Raw genomic sequence first — 25,458 nt, forward strand, 5'->3', positions numbered from 1 at the left:
TACAAAGTAGTGGGATGAACGAAATGTGGAGGAGGAGCATGAATCGTAGTTATTGTGGTTTATTAACATTTGTTGCAGCAGCTTGTGCGTAATGTTTGAATAATAATCATACTCACTCTACACATTCGCCAATTGCCAGAAACGGCGTGAGGTGTCGGGGGACTGAAGTGGGGTCCCGAAGTGGGGTCCCAGCGGCGTCATGCAGAGACGATCATTGTCTCTCTCACACTTTCTAACTAGCCATTTCACAACAGCGAGGCGAGGAATCGAGCCAGGCCAGAGATATCAGCAGTCCATGTGGAGCAGCAGCGGTGTCCCGAGGGCTCTTCCTCTCAACAACAACGAGAACCAACTAAACTGAGTGCAGGAATACAAGCGCAAAGATGAGAACAACTGTTGGAGTTAAATTCTATTCATATTTTATTAGACATGTTCGTTATATCGGGTGACTGTTTAGTCAAAGGAATGAGGCAGACGAATTGCCTCCAAGTGTAGGAGAATCAGTTAATTGACCAGGTTCTCTATCTCAACTACCAGCGAATTATTGTGTGAAAAAAATTACTTTAATCACACTCGTTATCTGTTACACCATCGATGAAACCGTGCATGGAAGGCGGCATTTCCCACCAATTTAAACAATGTTATACGTGCTACATTTGGATTAGCGTGCTGTACAACACCTAGCTACCGGTATTTCGGGTGGAATTTCGGAGTGGCTTCTTGCTCGCGCATTTGCGCTTTCCTCGCGTTCCGCAGCTAAACTTGGAGAGCTCCATGCAGTCGCGAAGGTTGGTATTGGCTGTTTCTCAATATAGTGACAATTGGGCTATTTTCAGAGAGAAATTGAAGTCTGAAATCTAAACTCGTAATGCCGATGGAGATTGGTGATATTTCTGTCAATGGGTCATTTTTGTCTAAGGGTTCTTTCCTATTTTTGTCAGTGGACTATAGGAGACAATTTATATTGTAAAGAGTAATGATTATCCATGTGTTGATGACTATTTTAATAAATTAGCCCCTGTATTGTGTGCTAGGCTATAGATATTTTCTTTATGTAAAATGTTTTTGGGCAAAATAGACCAATTGCATACACAGTACAGGCTACAAAATAGAATTCGCAATGCAAGTTGTCCAACTGTAATAACATGTTTTGAATGTTATTATAAGCATGGCAATGTGTTGACATATGGCATTGCTTTATCAATAACTGTATAGCCTCATAGGCCTATGTGTAATTGTAAGTTCACCATTGTTAAGAATATTTATATGTACTCAATATGATGATATTGGGCCTACAATATCATATGCTTCTCCTCTTTCACATTGCTCAAATCAAACACTTTACGCACGCATTATTCAGGAAAAAAATGCAATTGGATGCTTCCAATTAAGCGCCTATCATATTTGTGTTTTGAATAAATAAAAAAGAGAAAGAGATGGGCTTCATTATTCGCTGTGATAGAAAGGAAACGGGAAAGTATCACGATTCAATGTCAATGACTGATTGACAGTTGTAGGCTACTGTAGCCTAATAATTGCGCTAAAACGCCATAAAGACACATTTTATGACATATAAACGTATCCCCGCACTCATAATGCCATGTGTCTGCATTCATAATGCCATGTGCGTTTGCCATGATGAGAGGTTTGATATCTAGAGTTAATAAAGGTGTCATCTGTTGGAAAGTGTGAAGTAACTGCCCCGGTGTCATACAGTATAGGCTAAGACAGACCATATGTGTCTATGGGCCAGATGCATTATTAGTGTATCTCCACAAAATATAGCCTAATGAAACCAACTGGAACATTGTAGTAGACTAAGTTTATGAATTTCAATCGACATGTAGGCCTTGGTATTGTAAGCGTACGGATAGGCCTTACGTTTATATTCCAAGGTCAGTGATGGCAAAATGAGATCAAAACATCCATTTGTTCCATGGACTGATTAAGTTTGGGGTGAATGTGGTTTTATCTAGCATTACAGRAGGCATTACATGGGGGCCTTTGATATGCGCTATTAGGCCTACAGATGTAKGATCTTAATTTGATCAACCTGTTGCAGGAGAACATTCCTGCAATGCAGAAAATGTAAAAAWTGAGTGTATTTGAGGTTTAAAAAGGCTTCTGAAGTTTGAAATTTCCACTTTTAAATTTCATACTAGATTTTTAACGTAAGAAAAATTTAGCAGCCCCTATCAAAATGTCCATTCATTATAATCCACATAATAATTCACATTTCCTGTTGCTGCAGGAGTATTTTGCTGGTGTAGCAAACTGGCTCAAGTTAAGATCCTACATATGTACAGTGAGATGTCATTAAATGTTCTACAAGTCTAGGCTACATGTCAATTACCACACATTCATAAGCAATGCAAAACACCTCCCAGTCCTTACAGAACATAAGTGAGTATGTTAAGAAATATAGCCTACTATCACTGTAATACCACTCAAGTGACCCAACCAAACACTAAAACACATGTAGTTCCAACAAACTATGCTGTTTAATTTGGTTTGATAATTTAGAGTCATATTAATCTATAGCCATTGCCCATGTTCTATCTCTTTCCAGAAAAATAGCTTGTCTGGATGGTGTTTGGTGGTTCTCCAGTAGGCTAATGTCCCCAGGGTTTTTCATCAACCCCAATAGACTAGTATAACCCATAGAGATAGATAGAAGACCCATCTTTGTATCTGTGCCATAATAACGCATGTGACAAAATGGGCAGTGCCACTGAGGCTATCTCCATTTTAAAGTAGTACATTTTCTTCTTCATTGGCTGATTTATCCCAACTCATAGGAATCCCCACCCAGTTGACTCCTTTAAAATGGTGGACACCCTCAATGGCAATGTCCATTTTAAAATGGGTTATATCCATGATGAGTACTCTATCTCAATGGTTTAACCTTATTAGCCTACACAGTATGTATGTAAGCCTACATAACCTCTCAGCTGGATATTATTCTAAATATCTTCTCATTGAAGTGCAATTGTGCAGCAATAAGTTCAATGTCTTATTACATCAGCCACCTGATATTTAAGGATAAAAAGAATGGATCAACATGGTCAGAAACATTTTATGCCATACAAAGAACATGACTTGCTTTAGTGACATCTCTACTGGTCTTGGTGAGAGTGTACTAACCAGCATAACATATCATTTGACACAGCTTAAAGAACAAGTTTTGCTTAAGTATCTTAAGTATTTTTTACTTATATCAGGATTTCTCACCCTCTTTTTGATTAGTAAGGTTATTATCTTTTTTGCTGTTTTTTTATCTCCATAATTTTTCACCCATTTTCAATTCTACACAGATTGTCACAAATAGCATCTAATCAATATTTAACTGAATCATTCTGTGTAGATTTCATTTGTTTTTGTACCCTACATGATGGCTTTAAGTTGCCTATGTCACTGTAATCATTTGACATATTTGACATTGTCAGGTGTCAGTCATCATGGTGTCATAGATAGAGCTTTTGTACTACTATTCAGTGCTTGACTTGAGCAGGGGCTCATTTGAGCTGAGTAGCGGCACCTCAAATGTTCTACTGCTTGAGCTTCTGCACCTCTTATAGCAGGGTTCCCCAACTGAACAGTACTGAACAAAGATATAAATGCAACATGCAAAGTGTTGGTCCCATGTTTCATGAGCTGAAATAAAAGATCCCAGACATTTTCCATATGCACCAAAAGCTTATTTAAAATGTTGTGCACAAATTTGTTTACATCCTTGTTAGTGAGCATTTCTCCTTTGCCAAGATAATCCATCCACCTGACCGGTGTGGCATATCAAGAAGCTGATTAATGATCATTACACAGGGGCACCTTGTGCTGGGGACAATAAAAGGCTACTCTAAAATGGGCAGATTTGTCACTCAACACAATGCCACAGATGTCTCAAGTTTTGAGGGAGTGTGCAATTGGCATGCTTACTGCAGGAATGTTGTCAGAGAATTGAATGTTAATTTCTCTACCATAAGTCGCCTTCAATGCCGTTTTAGAGAATTTGGCAGTACGTCCAACCGGCCTCACAACCGCAGACCATGTGTAACAATGTCACCCCAGGACCTCCACATCCGGCTTCTTCACCTGCGGGATTGTCTGAGTGGGGAGGGGCTGCTGAGGAGTTTTTCTGTCTGTAATAACGCCTTTTTGTGGGGGAAAGGTCATTCTGATTGGCTGGGCCTGACTCCCAAGTAGGTAGGCCTATGCCCTCCCAGGCCCACCCATGGCTGCGCCCCTGCCCAGTCGTGAAATCCATAGATTAGGTCCTAATGAATGTATTTATATTGACTGATTTCCTTATATGAACAGTAACTGTTGCATGTTGCGTTTATATTTTTGTTCAGTGTAGTTAATAAGGATGGTTAGTACGTTTCATATAAACTACAGGTCAAAGCACACGATAAGTGCGATTCACCACGTTACAGGTTTACCTGCTCCAACATATATTTACTCGACATATACTATTATTTAGGTTAGCATGTGCTGTTAGCAACAAAGCAAAACAGTGTTCCCATTAAACTATTGACAAGAGAACCAAAGTGACGACAATGAACAAATCTACACATTGAGGTGTAATTTGACACTTAGGAGGGACCGAAAGCTGGAACAACCGCACCTCATTGGCTCAGTCAGTAGTAGGCAATTGCCTAAACTGCACCTTCTTGGCACTGAGGAAGTTCGATTAAACTGACTCGCGGTGCACCAGTCTATGGCCCGTGACGTGACAGGGCAAAAACGGTGAGGGAGGAGAACCTGCTCAAATCGAACAGTAATCTGCGCTGCTCCATTATGTTGTCAACAAGGGAGCATTGGTCTTCGTTCAGAAACATACATCTCTTTTCCATAAAATATATGTTCAAATTTTCAAACTAGTCTTCATTGGGAAGGTAGATTTTTTTTATAAATCAAAAGCAATCACTTTTGCATGTGAAAACATAAAATCATACTCATTACTCCACGTGCATAACCATTTGTTTTGAGCCAGCGTAGGCCAGTTGTTTGGCATCTGACTCAGGCAGGTTTTGTCTAGGATACAGCTTTTGTCAAAATGTTGTTTTCATACCAGGTTTAGAAGAACTTACACAGCAGGTTAGGATAATTAATGTAGCAGTTTAGGATGATTTGGTTAAGGTTAGCAAAGGGGATAGGGTGAGCTATAATGCACCCCACATTTTKGGGGGGATAAAAGCTGTATCCCATCTAGACATGACGGCTCACGCCCAGGAAGCAACAAAACGAACGCAATCACTTTTCAGCCGGTGCAAAACCGGGCAAGATAAAATCGAATCCCCTCACTCCGTAAATGGAAGATCGATTGCCAGCTTTCACTGTTTGCTGAGGAATTCGAGTGCAGTCAATAGGCTTCTAGAAAGAAGGCGAAGTTACTTCGAGAGTTCGAACCAAGTTCTTGTTCGAGGACATGACTGCATTCCTTAACTCCAGACCTCATGTAGCCTTCTGATTTGGGTTATTCAACCAGATAGACGATACGAATTTCTCCTAATTCATTTTTTCCCACCTTCTCATTTGATTCCACCAGGGAGAGGAGAGAAGTGCGACCCCGTGCTGGATGGATGGTTATGGGGAAAGGAGCAGGAGGACCTTCGGCGCTTGAAGTCGGCAAGATCCTTGTTGTGTTTCTTTGCCTGTTTCCTTCTGGTAAGATAATATTAGAAATACTAATTGAATCATGCCTCTGTAAACAGGGTTAATATGATTTATGTAGTTATTACAATCCTTGTTTAGTTATACTCTCTTGAGGTCTTGCAAGGTTAGCCCAGTACCACGATGATGGCAAAATCAACACAATGAAAAGGACAAGACACATTGTTACATTGAGGCAATATTCACGGATACAATGTTAAATTGAAACAAGCTTCACAGAATGGCTACATTTATGCATTGTTACATTTAGCAAAAGCGTTTGCCGTCGTGCCAAAGTAGCACATTTTCTACAAATGTAGCATCCATTTGCAAGTTTTGCAGCTCACATAGTATTACAAAGACAATATTTGAGAAGATCAACAAAAATGTAAGACTTACTTAATAAATTGCATGTCAAAACTGGTAAAATGCATAAAATATCAGAGACCTTTGGAATCGACTGTCGGTGAAAACAGCCAATTATTTCGCCTTTCTTGTGCTCCATGTTGTGAGTTTGAGGCCTATGCTAGTCGTAATAATTTTCTGTTAGTTATAGAAATAACGTCTTATTTTAATTTAAMCGTTTTATGCAGCTCTAGGCTACTCAAGTGCTACACCCCCGTGTGGTTGTTTGTTTGGGGGTATGGGGGTAGAGTTTACGGATTCTATCCCTCTTTACTAAAGTAGCCTACTTTCTTGATTTTACTTTTTATTTTGGCGTCGGTCAAAACAAGTAAAGTTACCCTGAACTGTACATCGAATTTCCCCATGAGCAATTCATAACCATGCTTAGGTTATTCATTGTTTGACCTGTATGGTTTTAGTAAAAGTAAACATGAGATAAAACTTGAACAAGCACAGCTAATAATGGTCTTACTTTCCTGTTTATGCGATACAAAAATATCATATCTCCATGCCCCATAGAACTCAATTTGCCCATTTGCCAACCTTTATTTTTATTTATTTTTTACCTTTATTTAACTTGGCAAATTGGTTAAGAACAAAATCTTATTTACAATGATGGCCTACCATTTTTATTGGTTTCTTTCAAATCACTTACTAACAAATGCAAGTGTTCGTTTTTAAAGTGTATTAGTTCATTGCCATTTATCAGAGAGGTGATAAATGCCTTTTGTTGTTGAGGCGGGATTGGTGTGTCATTTGGTGGTGGGGGGGGGTGGGCTGCTCAGTTCTGAGGGAAAGTTTGGTGGAGGAAATGAAGGCCTAAACTGAAGTTTGTTTATTAGGCGACAGCTAGGAGATCCAATTGTATTGGTATTTGCTTTTAATTACATCTATTTCCTATATACCCACCCCTTATTTCATGCCTCCCAAAGCAACTTAGATTTCAGGTCATGTAATTTAAGTACCAGGGAATGCCTGTTGAAAATTGCGTTACTCTTTGATTATGGCCTTCTGTGGAATGGTGAGACCTCTCTTCTGTTCCAACTTCTGGTCCTGGAGCCCCCCCCCATTGCCTCAACCCATTGCTGATGAAACTCAATCTAATCCCTTCACACAGGGCTAATTTATGACTCTGCTGGTCTCTTCTCAATGGCAAATTACATTGTCTTCATTCAGAGCTGTAAGACTACCCCCTCCCACATTGGCTCACACAAACTCATACCCCCTCTGGTTCACTTCAACAAGCTGGATTCTCAAAAGGGAAGGTCTTTCCTCACCCCTGGTGTTTTTTTTTATTTTAAAGACTGATTTCTGGCTTTTAGCCATGCAACAGGAGGATATAGTATAAATGAAACACTGGGTAGGATACCAACTGGTGAATTTATGTAGTTAACACTTCTGAGTAGCTTGTTTTGACAAATTCAAATTAAATTGTATTTGTCACATGCGCCGAATACAAGAGGTGTAGAACTTACAGCTTACTTACAAGCCCTTAACCAACATTGCAGTTTTAAGAAAAATAAGTGTTTACTAAAATAAACGGAAGTAAAAAAATAAAAAAATATTTAATTCAAGAGCAACAATAAAATAACAGTATAACAGGAGGTACCGGTACAGAGTCAATGATGCAACCTGTCAGGATGCTCTTGATGGTGCAGCTGTGGTCCCGTGTGGCTCAGTTGGTAGAGCATGCCGCTTGCAACGCCAGGGTTGTGGGTTCATTCCCCACGGGGGGACCAGGATGAATATGTATGAACTTTCCAATTTGTAAGTCGCTCTGGATAAGAGCGTCTGCTAAATGACTTAAATGTAAATGTAGAACCGTTTGAGGATCTGAGGACCCATTCCAAATATTTTCAGTCTCCTGAGGGGGTATAGGCGTTGTTCCCACTTACTGACTGACTGTCTTGGTGTGTTTTGACCATGATAGTTCGTTGGTGATTTCGATAACAAGGATCTTAAAGCTCTCGACCTGCTCCACTACAGCCCTGTCGATGAGAATGGGGGCGTGCTCGGCCCACCTTCTCTAGTCCACGATCATCTCCTTTGTCTTGATCACATTGAGGGAGGTGTGTTATCCTAGCACCACACTGCCAGGTCTCTGACCACCTCCCTATAGGTTGTCTCATCGTTGATGGTGATCAGGCTGTCATCGGCAAACTAAATGATAGTGTTGGAGTCGTGCTTGGCCATGCAGTCGTGGGTGAACAGGGAGTACAGAAGGGGACTGAGCACACACCCCTGAGGGTCCCTGAGGATCAGGGTGGCAGATGTGTTGTTACCTATCTTTACCACCTTGGGGCATCCCGTCAGGAAGTCTAGGATCCAGTTGCAGAGGGAGGTTTTTAGACCCAGGGTCCTTAGCTTAGTGATGAGCTTTGAGGGCACTTTGGCGTTGAACGCTGAGCTGTAGTCAATGAACAGCATTTTCATGTAGGTGTTCCACTTGTCCAGGTGGGAAAGGGYAGTGTGGAGTGCAATAGAGATTGCGTCATCTGTGGATCTGTTGGGGCGGTATGGAAATTGGAGTGGGTCTATAGTTTCTGAGATAATGGTGCACCTCATGGCTACAGACGTGAGTGCTACGAGTCGGTAGTCATTTAGGCAGGTTACCTTAGTGTTCTTGGGCACAGGGACTATGGTGGTCTGCTTGAAATGTTTGTATTACAGACTCGGTCAGGGACAGGTTGAGAATGTCAGTAAAGACATTTGCCAGTTGGTCAGCGCATGCTCGGAGTACACGTCCTGGTAATCCATCTGGACCTGTGGCCTTGTGAATGTTGACCTGTTTTAACTTCTTATGGATAGGGGGCAGCATTTTCACATTTGGATGAAAAGCGTGCCCAGAGTAAACTGCCTCCTCCTCATTCCCAGATGCTAATATATGCATATTATTATTAGTATTGGATAGAAAACGCTCTGAAGTTTCTAAAACTGTTTGAATCATGTCTGACTATAACAGAACTTATTTGGCAGGTAAAACCCAGAGGACAAACCATTCAGATTTTTTGTTGTTGTTGAGGTCACTCTCTTTTCAATGGGTTTTCATTGGGAATCCAGATTTCTAAGGGACCTTTCTGCAGTTCCTATCGCTTCCACTGGATGTCAACAGTCTTTAGAAATTGGTTGAAGTTTTTCCTTTGAGAAATGAAGAAGTAGCCATGTTCAGAATGAGGCTCCAGTGAAATGTACTGTTTTTTTAGAGGCGCGTGACCAGAAAACACATTGTTTTCCTCCGGTATTGAACACAGATCATCCCGTCTTCAATTTGATCGATTATTTACGTAAAAAAATACCTAAAGTTGTATTACAAAAGTAGTTTGACATGTTTGGACAAAGCTTACAGGTAACTTTTGAGATATTTTGTAGTCACGTTGTGCAAGTTGGAACCGGTGTTTTTCTGGATCAAACGCGCCAAATAAATGGACATTTTGGATATATATCGACGGAATTGATCGAACAAAAGGACCATTTGTGATGTTTATGGAACATATTGGAGTGCCAACAGAAGAAGCTCGTCAAAGGTAAGGCATGAATTATATCTTTATTAATGCGTTTTGTGTCGCGCCGGGAGGGTTGAAATATGATGGTCTGTGATTGTTTGCTGGGGTGCTATCATCAGATAATAGCATTGTTTGCTTTCGCCGTAAAGCATTTTTGAAATATGACATGTTGGCTGGATTCACAACAAGTGTAGCTTTAATTTGGTATATTGAATGTGTGGTTTCATGAAAGTTAAATTTTTATAGTAATTTATTTGAATTTGGCGCTCTGCGTTTTCACTGGATGTTGGCCAGGTGAGACGCTACCGTCCCACATATCTCAGAGAGGTTAACGGTCTTACTCACATTGGCTACGGAAAGTGTGATCACACAGACGTCCAGAACAGCTGGTGCTCTCATGCATGCTTCAGTGTTGCTTGCCTCGAAGCGAGCATAGAAGTAATTTAGCTCGTCTGGTAGGCTCGTCACTGGGCAGCTCTCGGCTGTGCTTCCCATTGTAGTCCGTAATAGTTTTTTAAGCCCTGCCGCATCCGACGAGCATTGACGCTGGTGTAGTACGATTCAATCTTAGTCTTATATTGACACTGCCTGTTTGATGGTTCGTCGGAGGGCATAGCGGGATTTCATATAAGCATCCGGATTAGAGTCCCGATCCTTGAAAGCGGCACCTCTACCATTTAGCTCAGTGCGGATGTTGCCCGTAATCCTTGGCTTCTGGTTGGGGTATGTGTGTACGGTCACTCTGGGGACGATGTCATCGATGCACTTATTGATGAAGCCAGTGACTACTGTGGTGTACTCCTCAATTCCATCAGAAGAATCACGGAACGTATTCCACTCTGTGCTAGCAAAATAGTCCTGTAGCTTAGCATCTGCGTCATCTGACCACTTCCGTATTGAGCGAGTCACTGGTACTTCATGCCTTAGTTTTTGCTTGTAAGCAGGAATCAGGAGAATGGAGTTATGGTCAGATTTGCCAAATGGAGGGCGAGGGAGTGCTTTGTATGCGTCTCTGTGTGTGGAGTAAAGGTGGTCTAGAGTTTATTTTCCTCAGGTTGCACATGTAACATGCTGGTAGAAATTAGGTAAAATGGATTTAAGTTTCCCTGCATTAAAGTCCCCRGCCACTAGGAGCGCTACCTGGATGAGGATTTTCTTGYTTGCTTATGGCCTTATACAGCTCGTTGAGTGCAGTCTTAGTGTCAGCATCGGTTTGTGGGGGTTAATAGACAGCTACGAAAAATGGTAACTAGTGTGGTCTACAGCTTATTATGAGATACATTACCTCAGGCGAGAAAAACCTAGAGATTTCCTTTAATATTAGATTTCGTGCACCAGCTGTTATTTACAAATAGACACAGAACGCCACCCCTTGTCTTACCGGAGGCAGCTGTTCTATCTTGCCGATGCACGGACAACTCCACCAGCTGTATGTTATCCATGTCGTCGTTCAGCCACGACTCGGATAAACATAAGATATTGGAGTTTTTATTCTCCCGTTGGTAGGTTAGTCTTGATCGGCACTCATCTATTTTTTYATCCAATGATTGCACGTTGGCTAATAGGACTGATAGCAGCGGCGGATTAGCCATTTGCCGTCGGATCCTTACATGGCACCCCGACCTACGTCCCCGATATTTCTGTCTCTTTATGAAAATTATGGGGATTTGTGCCTTGTCTGGTGTCTGAAGTAAATCCTTCGCCTCCGTCCAGTACGAGGTGAGTAATCGCTGTCCTGATATCCAGAAGCTCTTTTCGGTCATAAGACACGGTGGCAGAAACAAAATAAGTTACAAATAGCGCGAAAAAGGACAACACAATAGCACAATTGGTTAGGAGCTCGTAAAACGTCAGTCAACTCCTCCGGTGCCATTACAAGAGTGGCCTGAGGTGTATGTTGGTGTTTTTAATAATATGTCCCTGTTGAAATAAAGTTGGTATTTTTTTTACAAGTTCAATTAATACACCTTGTCTTCCACAAAAATATATTTTTTGGTGATGCATTAACTTTTGCATGTCCACTGTATCTCTTGGAAACTGTGAATCTCACTTTGTGTGCTGTATGTTCTTTAAGAATGCGGTTGTGTTCATTGAGGGTTATGAAGTCTCAGAGCAGAATTGATTTGAACTTGGCAAATTGCAGCCACTTGGAATCCACATGTGGTGGAATTTTGGGTTTCTTTACACATGAGGTCAGAGTTATTTAATGGAAATAAATGCTCAATTTGTCTTGAGACACTGAAAAAACATGGAAAAACTAAAAGGATGCTGCAGGGCTTTTTGGAATTATAGAAGGCATTGCCCTTACGTAGGTTATTGTTTAAGGTTTCCAAACACACAGATAAGACTGTATAACACTTGCTTTTATTAAAAAAAAAATAGTACATAAAAAAAACTGTCGCTTGTAAGTATTGGTTTTTCCATTGTTGTGTGAACTATGGTCCTAATGTTTTCTTCTCTCTACAGTGAGTCTGCAGTGTAAGATCCTCAAGTGTAACTCAGAGTTTTGGGCCTCCACCTCAAGCTCCGGCCCGGAGGAGGAGTTCTGTACTGCGCTGCGGGCGTACAACAACTGTGTACGCCGCACTGCACGCACCTGCAGAGGCGACTTAGCCTACCACTCAGCCCAACATGGCATAGAGGATCTCATGAGCCAGAACAACTGCTCCAAGGAGGGGCCTACAACTCAGCCTCGAGCCCGGACCCCCGCTCCACCACCACAGCTCCAGCCTGACAGCCAGGAGCGCTCCGATGGGCCGGAGCAGTGTCATTACGAACGCAGCCTTCATCGCCAAGCCTCACCACCCAACTAYACCCACTGTGGCTTCTTTGGAGACCCGCACCTCCGTACTTTCAGCGATGACTTCCAGACCTGCAAGGTTGAGGGAGCCTGGCCCCTTATCCATAACAAATACCTGTCTGTTCAGGTGACCAACACACCTGTCGTGCCTGGCTCCTCTGCTACGGCCACCAGCAAGGTGAGAGGAGCCTCTACATCTCTCTATCATATTCACATGTTGAATCCATGACATATTGACTATATTGTGGGCACAGCACAGTTATCAACGTCAGGCATCCCCAGACACTCTAACTACTGATCAAGTATTCTGTGATTAATTCTTTGCCAAGGACTGAAACCGTGCAAAACTACTCCCTTGAAGTAAAATGTCACCACTTCTCTTATCATCATAGAAATACCAACAGACCTTGCAAAAAAACTTCTGATAGCACCTGTCTTCTCATCACTGCGGAGGAGTGTACAAGTGTTCTAAGTAAAGAACTCAGAAATAGCAAAAAATATAGCTTGTTACCTAGCTATGTCCACTATTACATAATTGAGCTTGCAATATGGGCCCATAAAGGAAAGCTGTGTTAAAATGCCAGGTAGATGTTTTTAGGAAAGGGAACATTTTGTTGTCTGTTCTGACCAAGACTGTTACTCCTCTATTCTGCCATTTTCTTACTAAAGAAAGCCCTTTCAGGGAATGGAAAAATATGTTGGCCTGCTTGTTTGAATCAGTAAACAGACAAATTGTACTGCAGTGATTAGTTTGTAGGAGCTCTCAAATCAAGAAATAGTATCGTAAGTAAGACCTTCGCATGTAAGGTTCTGGGCCTCTTTAATGTGGGTAGAGAAGTAGGAACAGCCGTGTGGACTCTGGTTAATGTTTGGATCAGTTCCATCGCAGACCAAGAGGCAATACACATACCAATTGTTGGGATCTTGATAAGGTTTACAAATGATATGCCAGTATTATAACAGCAGTATAAACATCAAACGTTACCAGGTGGCTCCAGTCCTCTCGCTTTCTTTTGTTTTTTGTTAACAGCCAAGACTAATGTTAGGCCCACTGTATGTGTAGCAGTCCATACCCTAGCATTGTGTGTATGTGAATTACAAACTGTTGTTTTAACTAAGTGCTCAAGCCATGCAGGAAACTGCAGACATTTTCTCCACATTAGTTGGCCCTCATACCTCATCAATTATCATTGTTTTGCTTCTATGGTACATTGGACGGCCTGGAGGGTTTACCCTGAAATGGCTTTCACTAACTTAAGGGGAAAACAAAGAACCCTGAACATTTGTAGTCTGTGAATTCACTTAATATTCGGTCCACATTTGGTGAAATTTTGGCAATCGTGATTGTGTGACCAAAAGGCCTCCGTGCACTGTATCCTGACATCAGGGTTTACACTGAAACTTTGTCCTCAATCACATAAAGAGAAAGACCAATTTTCCATCATCAGACCTAATGATGCACTTTCAGCATTCAGGCTTTTTTCTGTGCACTTAAGGTAATTTATATTTGTACACAGCTGTACTTGGAAACAAATTAGACAGCTTTTTAAGTTATTCAGTCTGGACAAAGGGAAAACGATGCTACAGCCTATACAAACAAGACTTCCCTGGGTATAGATARACCATGGCATTGCTGGAGCTCTGCTTAATATTGGCTCCTGCTGCAGTGTATGGGAACTGTCGGTTGTATACTCTACCAGTGTGACATGCTAGCTGTTCCCTTAGACTTCCAGTCATTGAGCCAATGACTATCCACTTAAAAGCTCTTCTCAGCAGAAATATATAAAAAAGGATATTGTTTTAGCGGTGGCGACAATTTAGCAGCGATGGGCCACCGCTGCCAAATGAATATAGGGGAAACACTGACTACCTTCATTAAGGGGGATGGTTAATGAAGCAAATTGTTTCTTTATGCACAGGGTTTTTGTAGAGGTTTTTGCATGTTCTTAGATAAAGTTGTCCTTTGAAAACAGGAGATTGAGGGGTGTGCTGGGTGGCAGATGACTTCACTGGGTAAGGCATTTTGGTGCTCCCCTGCCCCCTCCACTCTGAGATCAGAGCCTCTCGGCTGTACCGGGGTCACTTCTGTGACAACGGCTCACTGGCGTCCTAATGAAACCATGCAAGCGGAGAAGTGACCAGCCTTAGTTAATTAGCCGCAGAGCATGCTCTCCCCTACTGGTACATTGCCACTCCCCAGAGCACAGTTCTGGGGTTCACAGGCATGTTTTTCACCACTATGAATGGCTCGTCTTTGTGTCTGCACACTGAGGCCCGATTTAACATGGCCTATACCCATGCTTTCTGAGGCCGTTTACTTTGGCCTCCCCATGTTGAGGCAGAGCTGAAATATGACACTGGGGTGGGGTCTGCATTACACAAACTACTGGTGTTCTTAATGCCAAAGCACAAAGATTACCCCTTAGTCATTTGTGTAGCCCTACCACTAACTCTTGTCCACATAAACCTGACAATAGAGAGCCTCCATACAGTTTTTAAATTCAACTGGTGTTCAATGATTTCATTAATTTGATGTCTATGTACCTTTTCTATTTTCAGCCTCAAAAGGCTCCATCATTACCTGAAACGTATTGAATGAGCTAACTATTGTTGTGCTCACTGCTATTTCTAATCCCCTCTCTCTCTTGCTACAGTTGACAATCATCTTCAAGAACTTCCAGGAGTGTGTGGACCAGAAGATGTATCATGCAGAGACAGACGAGCTGCCTGCAGCGTTCGCCGATGGCGCCAAGAACGGCGGAGACCGCCACGGGGCCAACACGCTACGCATCGTGGAGAAGGTGCCTGGGCAGCAGGTGGAGATCCACGCACGCTACATCGGTACAACCATTGTGGTCCGGCAGGTGGGGCGATACCTGACCTTTGCTGTGCGGATGCCAGAGGAAGTAGTGAACTCTGTAGAAGACCGAGACAACCAGGACCTGTACCTCTGCCTGCACGGCTGCCCCGCCAACCAACGCATCGACTTCAGGACATTCAGGGCCCGTGCAGTGGAGGGCCACGGCCTGAGCAGGACTGGCAGCCCTCCCCATGGGTTTACCTACAAGGCTGCCATGGCTAAGTGTAAAGAGCGCCTCCCAGTGGAGGACCTGTACTTCCAGTCCTGTGTGTTCGACCTGCTTTCCTCTGGGGACGTCAACTTCACCATGGCTGCCTACTATGCCTTTGAGGATGTGAAAATGCTCCACTCCAACAAGGACAAATACCACATTTATGAAAAGGATGCATTTGGGAGTAATACGGCGCCAAGGGGATCAGATGTGTTCTCGCTAGTCCTCCTCAACTTTCTGGCTGTGTTGTTGTTCATCTATAGTCCCCTGCCAACATCATCCTCATTATGCTAGCTGTCAGTGGGTGTGAAACAGTGCTCTCAGAGCAGCCCATGTGCAATCAAACTCATCCCAGCCATGGTTTCATCATTGTTTTGTTGTTGTCATCATGTGTTGACTTCCATCTGGTGGTGAGGTGAGCTCTATGTGCTCCCACCTATCATTACATTCATTCTGCTGGTTTAAGGACTGGCCCTTTGATGAAGGGTAGCGGTGGTGAGTGAGAAGAGCCCAGGAGCCCCAGTACTTTGGATATCAAGCTGGGATTAAATCCCACATTTCCACTGGGACTGCATGTGCCTATGGGAAGTGAGATGAGATTATCTCTTGCAGAAAGAAGAGTTTGCTGATCTCCTCACGGGTTCCAAGCCAGTGGAGCTCTCTGTGGCTCATGGGTGTGGGCTAGACGACATGACAGGGGCTTTTGTTAACCGCTGGCCAGAASTAGCTCCCTGTTTGATCTTCCAGCTTTGGAAAAGCTGTAGCTTTTTGGAGGAAGCTCTCAGCCAAAAGGATGTCAGAGCAGCGAGTCTAGTTGTCTGCTGTGGAGATTAATAGGTCATAACGCCAGGTCTTTTGTAACATTGTGTGTTTGTTTGTCTGTTTGTTTGTCTGTGTGTGCGTTGCGCACCTCTGGTTAATTGTGTGCTCCAGAAACGGTTGTGTGTGAGTGTTACTCAAAAGTGCAAGAAATCTTTCCTTGGGAGAAATATTTCCTAATGTTGTTATATTGCACCACAGGTTCCAATATAGACCCGTCATGGTGGCCTAGAGTCAGTTGAAACTGCCTCTGCCTGCCAAGTGGTTACTTCTAAGTGAACTGGCAGACAGTAAAAAAATATTTTCACAACTTTTTACTTGTCAATCAGTGTCAAAAAGACTTAGTTCAAATATTGCCGTTTTTAAAGTGTTAAGTATGATAAATGTATTTTTTGTATCAGGTCTAATTAGGAATGGAGATGTTAATAAGGAAAAAGCCCGGAGCAAACTTTACCAAGGGCACACAATGCAGAAACGCAGATCACGTTTACACAGTATCTCTCTTCATTCAACCCATCAACCAACCAACTTTCATGTTCAATTTCTACAGATCATTTGTGAATGATTTGTCTTGTCTAGGCAGTCAACAATTCCCCGCAGATGTATGTATATTGGCAATGTGATGGGTTTGAGAAAGGTATAGTCACACTAGGTTAAAATAAAATGTTTTCCCACCYGTGGTGTGTTTCCACCAAATGGACTTGTTGCGGATACAAATCAGTGTGATGACGTAGTGCACACAACATGTACTTTAAGTTCAATGTGTTTCCATCGTATTTTCAACTCTACCGATAGTTTTGTCACAAATTGTAGAAAATGTACCTACTCTGGTCTTGACACATGCGCTCTAGCCAACAGCTGGCAGATACAGTGCAGGTAGGCTAGTCTACATTATTATGGATAAGAGCAAGAATATTTGTCAAATGGCAGTCAATCATCATGTCACCAGAATAAGACCCTCAACATTTATTGGAAAGGAGCATCAAGCTCATCACTGTGCACTTTCACCACCTGTGAAGTTAATTTATTTCATCTGTAGTCTAATAAATAGCATTGTTTCCCTAGTCGGAGGACACACCATATCATCACGTGACTCCCAAGTTCTTCGATATGATGGTTATTCTATTAATATTTGTGCACAAAGGGGTTTCCACTGCCATTTCTCGCATAATTAATTTTTACCAACACAAAAAGATCCCACCATGTTGAATGAACAAATTATTTCTCGGCATTTATAAAATTATACCAAAACCTCCTGTTTCTAACACCACTGTCGTGATTTGTTTTATACGGTATAATTTTACTCACATAACTGTGGATGGAAACGTAGAGAGCAGGCCCTGTATGTAAAAGAGGGTGTTGACATGGCTCCGCTATAGGGAACGTACGACTTGCATCTGTCTGTAGACCTGTTAATTGATGGCTTTAATCTTTGCCAAAGAACAAGCCCTGGTGCCAACAATTTTCCCAACAGCTGAATTTTCACTTCTCTCTTTCTCTGTGAACTTTTGCGATAGTTTCCATTTGGATTGTGTAGAACGCTGGTGCTACTACTTGATTTTGAATTGAATCTTCTGTCATATGTGACATGCATGCAGCTACAGCAGTGGAGGCTGGTGGGAGGAGCTATAAGAGGACTGGCTCATTTTAACAGCTGGAATGGAATCAATGGAAATGAGTCAAACGCATGGTTTCTATATGTTTATTGTTTAATGCCTTTCCATTTATTCCATTCAATGGTGTAAATTACTTAAGTAGTACTTTAAAGTGTTTTACTTAAGTCATTTTTGGGGTATCTGTATTTTACTATTTATATTTTTAACAACTTTTACTTAACTACATTCCTGAAGAAAAGTATGTACTTTTTACTCCATACATTTTCCCTGACACCCAAAAGTACTCGATACATTTTGAATGCTTAGCAGGACAGAAAATTGTCAAATTCGCACACCTGGTCATCCCTATTGTCTCTGATCTGGCGGACTCACTAAACACATGCTTTGTTTGTAGATGTTGGAGTGTGACCCTGGCTATCCGTCTGGTTTGCTTAATATAAGGAATTTTAAATGATTCATACTTTTACTTTTGATACTTAAGTATATTTTAGCAACTACATTTACTKTTGATACTTAAGTATATTAAACACATACGTTTAGACTTTTCCTCRAGTAGTATTTTACTGGGGGACTTTTACTTGAGTCATTTTCTATTAAGGTATCTTTACTTTTATTCAAGTATGATATTTGAGTACTTTTTCCACCACTGATTCCATTCCAGCCATTACAATGAGCTCGTGCTCCTCCCACCAGCCTCCACTGATCTACAGTACCATTTTGATGTGTTGCAGTTTCCCCATTGCATTGTCTGTGTAATTATTTCATTCACTAGTAAGCCTAAGGGCTCGTTTAAATTCGTACAGAGGAAGTTCAGCGAAATTGAAAGGTAATTTCTGATTGAGCCGACACATGCAGCGTTTATCGTGAATGCAGTCTCCGCGAGCCAGGAACCTTGCCTTTAAATGTCAATCATGCTATAGCGCTGAACTTCCACGATACAGATTTAATCAAGTTGTAAATCTTGAGGCTGAGGTACTAATACTTCAAAGGCATGTTATATGAAGAAGACATTGAACCTTTCATTCTGGTTGGATCTTTATTTTGCATTATTTGTTGTATACCCAAGTAAGGATAAAACCTTGTCAGACGATTTGCTTTGTTTTTTTTTTTCGATTTCATCTTTGTTGAATATTTTGGGGTTTTACCTTCCTAGTCCCTTAGCACTCATCTATTAAACAACTTAACAAGGTAATATATCCTTACACTGAAGTATTTGCCCTAACTACTGCTATGGGAGCATGTGCAGTTTGTTCTTAGTCTGGCCTAAAAAGATGATCAAAGAAACAAAAATGATTGTAACACTGAATCTTGTGTTTATAGATGTAATTTGTATTGTGAGTTTGATATATGGTTCTACATGTGTAATGTGTGATTGTATATATGTTTGTGTTGTTGAATTGCTAAAATATTGTATTATCTGTTGTGTTGAATTTATCACTACAGTTTTGTATATGAGAAAAGGTTTGTTGAATGTGACCTTTTTATTTAAAAAGGATTTAGTGAAAACGTGAACATTACAAAGCTGTTGGGTTGTCAGGGCCTAGTTTTCAGCTATCAATTAATGGCAGGAATCCTATACTGGTTACTGTAGTTTCAGAGCATTCCTTTACCTGCTCAGGAGCAGACAAGTTAACCTTGATTCCATCCACCTAGATATCTACAAAGGGAATACAAGAAAGTTTGTTTGGTGTTCATGTCTTTAATTTTAAAGCACTTTATGTTTTTTCACTTGGCTCTTACTTGGTTTGAACTTGATTGTGAATAGAGGTTGTCAGACTTGTAACGGTAGAAAAATATGGAATAAAAAAAACATGTCCGATTGGGAGAAGCCAGAAAGATCAAATTGTGTTTGTAGGACAAAAGCGGTGCCACACAAACTGTTTATACTGTAAAGTATTTATTAAATAAAAGAGACAGCACCCAAAGTTAACCTTTTTGTTTCATTGTGATAATGATTTCTTTTTAAATTCTTGATTCCCAGTGCTGTTGCATTCAGTGCCTTGATTTGCTTAGTTACACTGCCCCCTGGTGTAAGCGTTTAATGGTATGAATACATTTGAACTGCTCCGGGGAGTCCTGACATATCATACAAAACAAGCATCTCGATAGTAATCCAGGTGTTAGCCATGGATGTTCATATTAGCAGATACAGTGCATTCCGGAAGTATTCAGACCCCTTCACTTTGTTACAGCCTTATTCTAAAATTGATTAAATAAAACATTTCCTCAATCTACACACTACCCTATAATGAAAAACAGAACAGGTTTAGACATTTGCAAATGTATTAAAAACAGAAACCTTATCTGAATAACTATTCAGACCTTTGCTATGAGACTCGAAATTGAGCTCAGGTGCATCCTGTTTCCATTGATCATCCTTGATGTTTCTACAACTTGGAGTCCACCTGAGGGAAATTCAATTGATTGGACATGATTTGGAAAGGCACACAACTGTCTATATAATGTTTCACAGTTGACAGTGCATATCAGAGCAAAAACCTAACCGTGAGGTCGAAGGAATTGTCCGTAGAGCTCTAAGACAGGATTGTGTCGATGCACAGATCTGGGGACGGGTAACAAAACATTTCTGCAGCATTGAAGGTCCCCAAGAGCACAGTGACTTCCATTCTTAAATGGAAGAAGTTTGGAACCACCAAGACTCTACCTAGAGCTGACCACTGGGCCAAACTGAGCAATAGGGGGAGAAAGGCCTTGGTCAGGGAGGTGACCAACAACCTGATGGTCACTGTGACAGAGCTCCAGTTCCTCTGTGGAGATGGAGACCCTTCCAGAATGACAACTGTCTCAGCAGCGGTCCACCATTCAGGCCTTTATCGTAGAGTGGCCAGACAGAAGCCTCTCCTCAGTAAAAGGCAGGACAGTCCTTTAGGTGCCAAGCGGGCTCTCAGACCATGAGAAAGTAGATTCTGGTCTGATTTGAACTATTTGGCCTGGATACCAAGCATCGGGTCTGGAGRAAACCAGGCATCACTCATCACCTGGCCAATACCATCCCTACGGTAAAGCATGCTGGTGTTAGTATCATGCTGTGGGGATGTTTTTCAGCGGTAGGGACTGGGAGACTAGTCAGGATCGAGGGAAAGATGGAGAAAAGTACAGAGATCCTTGATGAAAACCTCTAAAGAGCAATCAGGACCTAAAACTTGGGCAAAGGTTCACCTTCCAACAGGACAGCGACCCTAAGTACACAGCCAAGACGATGCAGGAGTGGCTTCAGGACAAGTCTCAATGTACTTGTGGCCCAGCCAGAGCCCGSACTTGAACTCGATCGAACATCTCTGGAGAGACGCTCCCCATCCAACCTGACAGAGCTTGAGAGGATCTGCAGAGAAGAATGGGGGAAAATTCCCTAAATACAGTTGTGCCAAGCTTGTAGCGTCATACCCAAGAGGACTCCAGGCTGCCAAAGGTGCGTCAAAGTACTGAGTAAAGGGTCTGAATACTTATGTAATTGCCATTTTTGTTTAAAAAAATTATACGTTTGCTAAATTTTCTAAAAAACAGTTTTTGCTTTGTTATTATGGGGTATTGTGTGTCGATTGACGGAAAAAACAAAATTTTAGAATAAGGCTGTAACCGAACAAAATGTGGGAAAAGTGAATGCTTTCTGAATGCACTGTAAATGTTATGGGAAGGGTCAAGATTCCCAATGACATTAATAGTATTCACAAAGCAATTAACCTTTATCATAATCAGATTGATTGTTGGTCTTATACTTTACTAGATTAATAAACAAGTGACGATGCGTTTCATAATGTAGGAAAGTTTAATACATATGTCTATTAACATTTTTACAGTAGATTTCATGTGAAGAGTGGCTTTCACAAATATAAATTATTTCGGCTTGTTTTCAAGAGGACAGGTCCAGGGACTGTAGCGTGGAGAAAAGGAAGGAAGGCGGTGTTGGTTGACTATTCCTTGTAACAGATCTACCCACAGAGGACATAATACACAGATTCACCTGTGTAATGCTGTTTATCCTTTTCCCAATAACTTGTGGGGAGTTACAGAAGAACATGACAAACTAAACAATTTGTTCCCACCTCCAGTCTTCACTTAACAAGCGTTCCACAATCATCCATTGAGAACAGTCTCAAAACATGACTGTTTAATACTGCATCATTGCTGTAGTTGAGTACACTAATGTACATGAACCCATATACAGTATGAAAATATACACAAAAATAAGGCACAAATGGGAGAAGCACACCAAAACACCAGAAATCATAAGAACCAGAGCAGGGCCAGTCTCTAGTTTGGAACTGAACCAGATTGACCAATAACAGCTTGTCATCAACCACATTCGTAAAACACTCAAATGTCCCTTTGAAAATTTACCAGAAGTTAGTTACATTGCTGTCGCTGGGAATCAAACAATCTTTTAACTTTAGAGAAAGAGAAAATGATTTCCAGTCTTCTCAAACATTGTTCAATACTTTTATGGGTGGAATAAAGCGGTAGAGTGCAGTACTTCTAGTGCAATGTAAGATGCAAAAGTACCATTCATACATAAGACACAGAAATATGGTTGAAATAGCTTCATTCTTTGCACATCTACAAATAAATGTTATTAGGGATATTAGGCTTAAACATTGTCATAGTGTTCTTCTGAACCTTTGCACAAGGAATTACCTTAAATACTGCTTAGAAAGTTGTCCTTTCATTAGGTCCTCAACTTATCAGCGAGTAAGTGGTTTTTATCAACTTAAAGAAACTTGCAATGWTGAATGTCTTTACAGAAGAATGATTATCAACAGTAATGAGAAATTCTCATTAAAACCTTTTAAATAGTCATTCTGAGGACTAGGTACTGGCAAGCTGACTAACTTACTATTCTCCACTTCAATTTAGACATATGGATGCACTCCCATTTGGATTTGGGGAAGAAGGTGCATCTCTTTATGAAATGATAGTTGTACGACCATCTCAACATTAAGATTCATAAACATTTGAAGGTGAGGGTGACATGATAAATATGACATTTTTACAGAAACATTTCCTATGGACATCATAATGGCATAAAGCTAAACACAAAAAAGAAAATCAAAGTCATGGTTCCTTTGGGAATAATCCCATACCTCTAACAGTCAAAAAGGCCAAATACTGTAGGCACTTTTATGTTCCAAGATCAGTCAACATCAACCTTTTAGGCATTGTAAGCTTTCCCCAGATAATAGTCCATGGGACTAGTGATCCACAGGCATTTTACAGACTCATCACTAACACAGACTGATCACCTGTCATTTCATCTAAAAAAAACAAACATCTGTAATAGATTTCAATATGGGCACAGACAGTTCACTACCACAGTCACACCTGGAGGAGGGGTTTGGAGTTTGGTGTTTGCTGGTAAACAGAGTATTTGCGACTGAGTGTGTGTCCGGCCAAGCAAACCAGTGAGTCTAGCCAGCTCAGACCTGTCCTTCAGCAGCATGTGGAGTTCACACTGTGTTCATCACCTGAACAAAATACACTCATATTGTCCTTCAGCGGCAGTCCTCATGTCTTCCTGTTGTTCCAGTTTAAATCAGCCGCAGCTGCTTTCTGCTCTGCAGTCCGCTCTGCAGTTGGCGAGCGCGAGTCCTGGGGGGACTTCTGCGCCTGTGGGGAGCGTGGGTCCAGCAGGGGGGGGGGTTTGTTGTCTGGATAGGGCCGGGTGAAGTGTTCTGGCCCTGCTGGCCCCGGGGGCCCCCTATGCTCTGGCATCCTCACCCTGAAGTCCTGGGGATGGCCTCCACTCCCCCTGAAGTCTTGGGGAGGACGGAAGTCATCGCCGCGTCTCCGCTTTGAGTCTGGATGTCTGGAGCGAGAGGGATGATGTCTTTCAGAGCTTACTACTACAGAGCTACAAGCTATCACAACTCATATGGTTTTAGCATTACATTCCAATACTGACAAATACAAATCTCTACATTATTGTGTTTGAAAAGGCCTAATTCTCACCTGTCGTAATAGGCACGACGGTCCCTGTGTTCTCTGTCGCTGTCATATTGGTCATACGGCCTCTTCCGAGGGGAGCTGCTGCTGCCGCCACTACGGTAACTACTAGAGCTGCTGCGGTAGGAGTCTTCACGCGGACGACGGTCGCCATAGTGATGGTCCTTATACCGATGGGCGTCATATGGATGATGCCGCTCGTTTTGCCAGGGCTGGTTGCTATTTCCAGGGTAGTTGTATTTACGATCTCTCTGCCAATCTCCTCGATCTTTTATAATGAGATAAAATAGTGTCCCATGAGGTATCGTGCTCATAAAAAAWTTGATAGAAATCCACACAAGTGCTGCAAAGTTGTAGAATTGTGCATACTTCACACAAAATAAACAACTCTTACCATCATTTCCAAAGTGTCGCTTGTTGGACTGGTTGTAGCTTTCTCTGTGGGGACCATGGGGGGACGTTGGAGAGGGGTGGGGCATGCCTGGATGAGACTTGGACGATGGCTGGGTGCCGGTGGAGTCTCGACTGGAACCAGACGCCTCTGCTCGGAAAGACTTCTTCCTGCCTGACGGGTCATCCCCCTTTTTTCTATGCTCCTTCTGAAAATTAGCAAAGGGCAATGGAAGGGTTAAGCAGAGGGCCAAGCAATAATAAGGTTTGTCTGATTGTACTTGTTACAGAAGCCTGTGAGTTTTCATACTAGGAGAAGAGACCAGCTCACCTCCTCCTCCCGAGACCGCTTCTTCTGAGCCATCTTGTACAGCTTGTGAAGCTTCCTCGCTCCAAATTCTGTGAACTTAGACACAAAAATCCAGAGGTTCCTGCCAAACAAAGAGACATCTTGGTAAGTCATGTTAAGTGACAGACAAGAGAGTTACCCTTAATATGGAGAACTATTTTAATGAAACTCAATGGCATCAGAATTAAAAACATAGATTGACCTAAATGACCAAGGAGTTCGTTTCATAATCAAACCTTCAGTGCATACACAGTGTACAAAACATTAGGAACACCTGTTCTTTCCATGACAGACTGACCAGGTGAAAGCTATGAACCCTTATTGATGTCACCTGGTTAAATCCACTTCAAATCAGTGTATATGAAAGGGAGGAGAAAGGTTAAAAAAACGCTCAACTGTTTCCCATGTGTATCAAGAATGGTCCACCACCCAAACGACATCAAGCCAACTTGACAACTGTGGGAAGCATTGAAGTCAACATGGGCCAACATCCCTGTGGAATGATTTCAACACCTTGTAGAGTCCATACAAAAAAGGATGCAACTCAATATTAGAAAGATGTTCCTAATGTTTTGGACACTCAGTTTATAACTTATGGTTGGCTGAGGGCTTACCGACGCCATGTTTTGACATGCTCTGGGTCGCTGTAGGCTTTAAGGCACTCAGTGATGCGGTCTCCTATCTTCAGCAGGCAGGTGCGTGTGTGTTGGAGCTGCTCCTGAACAGACAGGCCCTCGTCAGGCTTATCCAGCTGTTTTAGGGCCTTCTTCACTGGCCTCATGCGCTCCTTACACTGGACAGACACACAGACACAGTTTACTCCGCTAAGTACAAGAGAGCGCCAAGCCAAAGATGAACCATGTTTCAATTACCCTCAGCTGTAACAGAACATCTA

The 25,458-nt window shown here is 41.9% G+C and overlaps 2 protein-coding genes across 5 annotated transcripts in view; one reads left to right on the forward strand and one right to left on the reverse strand.

Moving 5' to 3' along the window:
- The first annotated feature begins 125 nt into the window (after positions 1-125).
- LOC111952869 (repulsive guidance molecule A-like) lies at positions 126-19,799 on the forward strand. Its single transcript, XM_023971830.2, has 4 exons — positions 126-788; positions 5,549-5,667; positions 12,027-12,538; positions 15,015-19,799. Exons 1-4 carry the CDS (start codon positions 775-777, stop codon positions 15,723-15,725), a joined length of 1,356 nt encoding a protein of 451 aa, XP_023827598.1. The 5' UTR covers positions 126-774; the 3' UTR covers positions 15,726-19,799.
- Positions 19,800-22,908: 3,109 nt separating this feature from the next.
- The window catches only part of chd2 (chromodomain helicase DNA binding protein 2), a 31,577-nt gene continuing 29,027 nt past the window's right edge, over positions 22,909-25,458 (reverse strand). For all 4 annotated transcript variants that reach the window (XM_070435202.1, XM_070435199.1, XM_070435200.1 and 1 more), the window contains 5 exons: positions 25,178-25,356; positions 24,546-24,645; positions 24,219-24,423; positions 23,831-24,092; positions 22,909-23,687 (listed from right to left, as the gene is read on the reverse strand). In XM_070435202.1, the coding sequence (XP_070291303.1) occupies positions 23,387-23,687; positions 23,831-24,092; positions 24,219-24,423; positions 24,546-24,645; positions 25,178-25,356 (1,047 nt within the window). In that variant the 3' untranslated portion in view covers positions 22,909-23,386. The remainder of the gene's footprint in view (positions 23,688-23,830; positions 24,093-24,218; positions 24,424-24,545; positions 24,646-25,177; positions 25,357-25,458) is intronic.

This window comes from Salvelinus sp. IW2-2015, linkage group LG26 (genome assembly GCF_002910315.2).
Source record: "Salvelinus sp. IW2-2015 linkage group LG26, ASM291031v2, whole genome shotgun sequence".
Lineage (NCBI taxonomy): Eukaryota > Metazoa > Chordata > Actinopteri > Salmoniformes > Salmonidae > Salvelinus > Salvelinus sp. IW2-2015.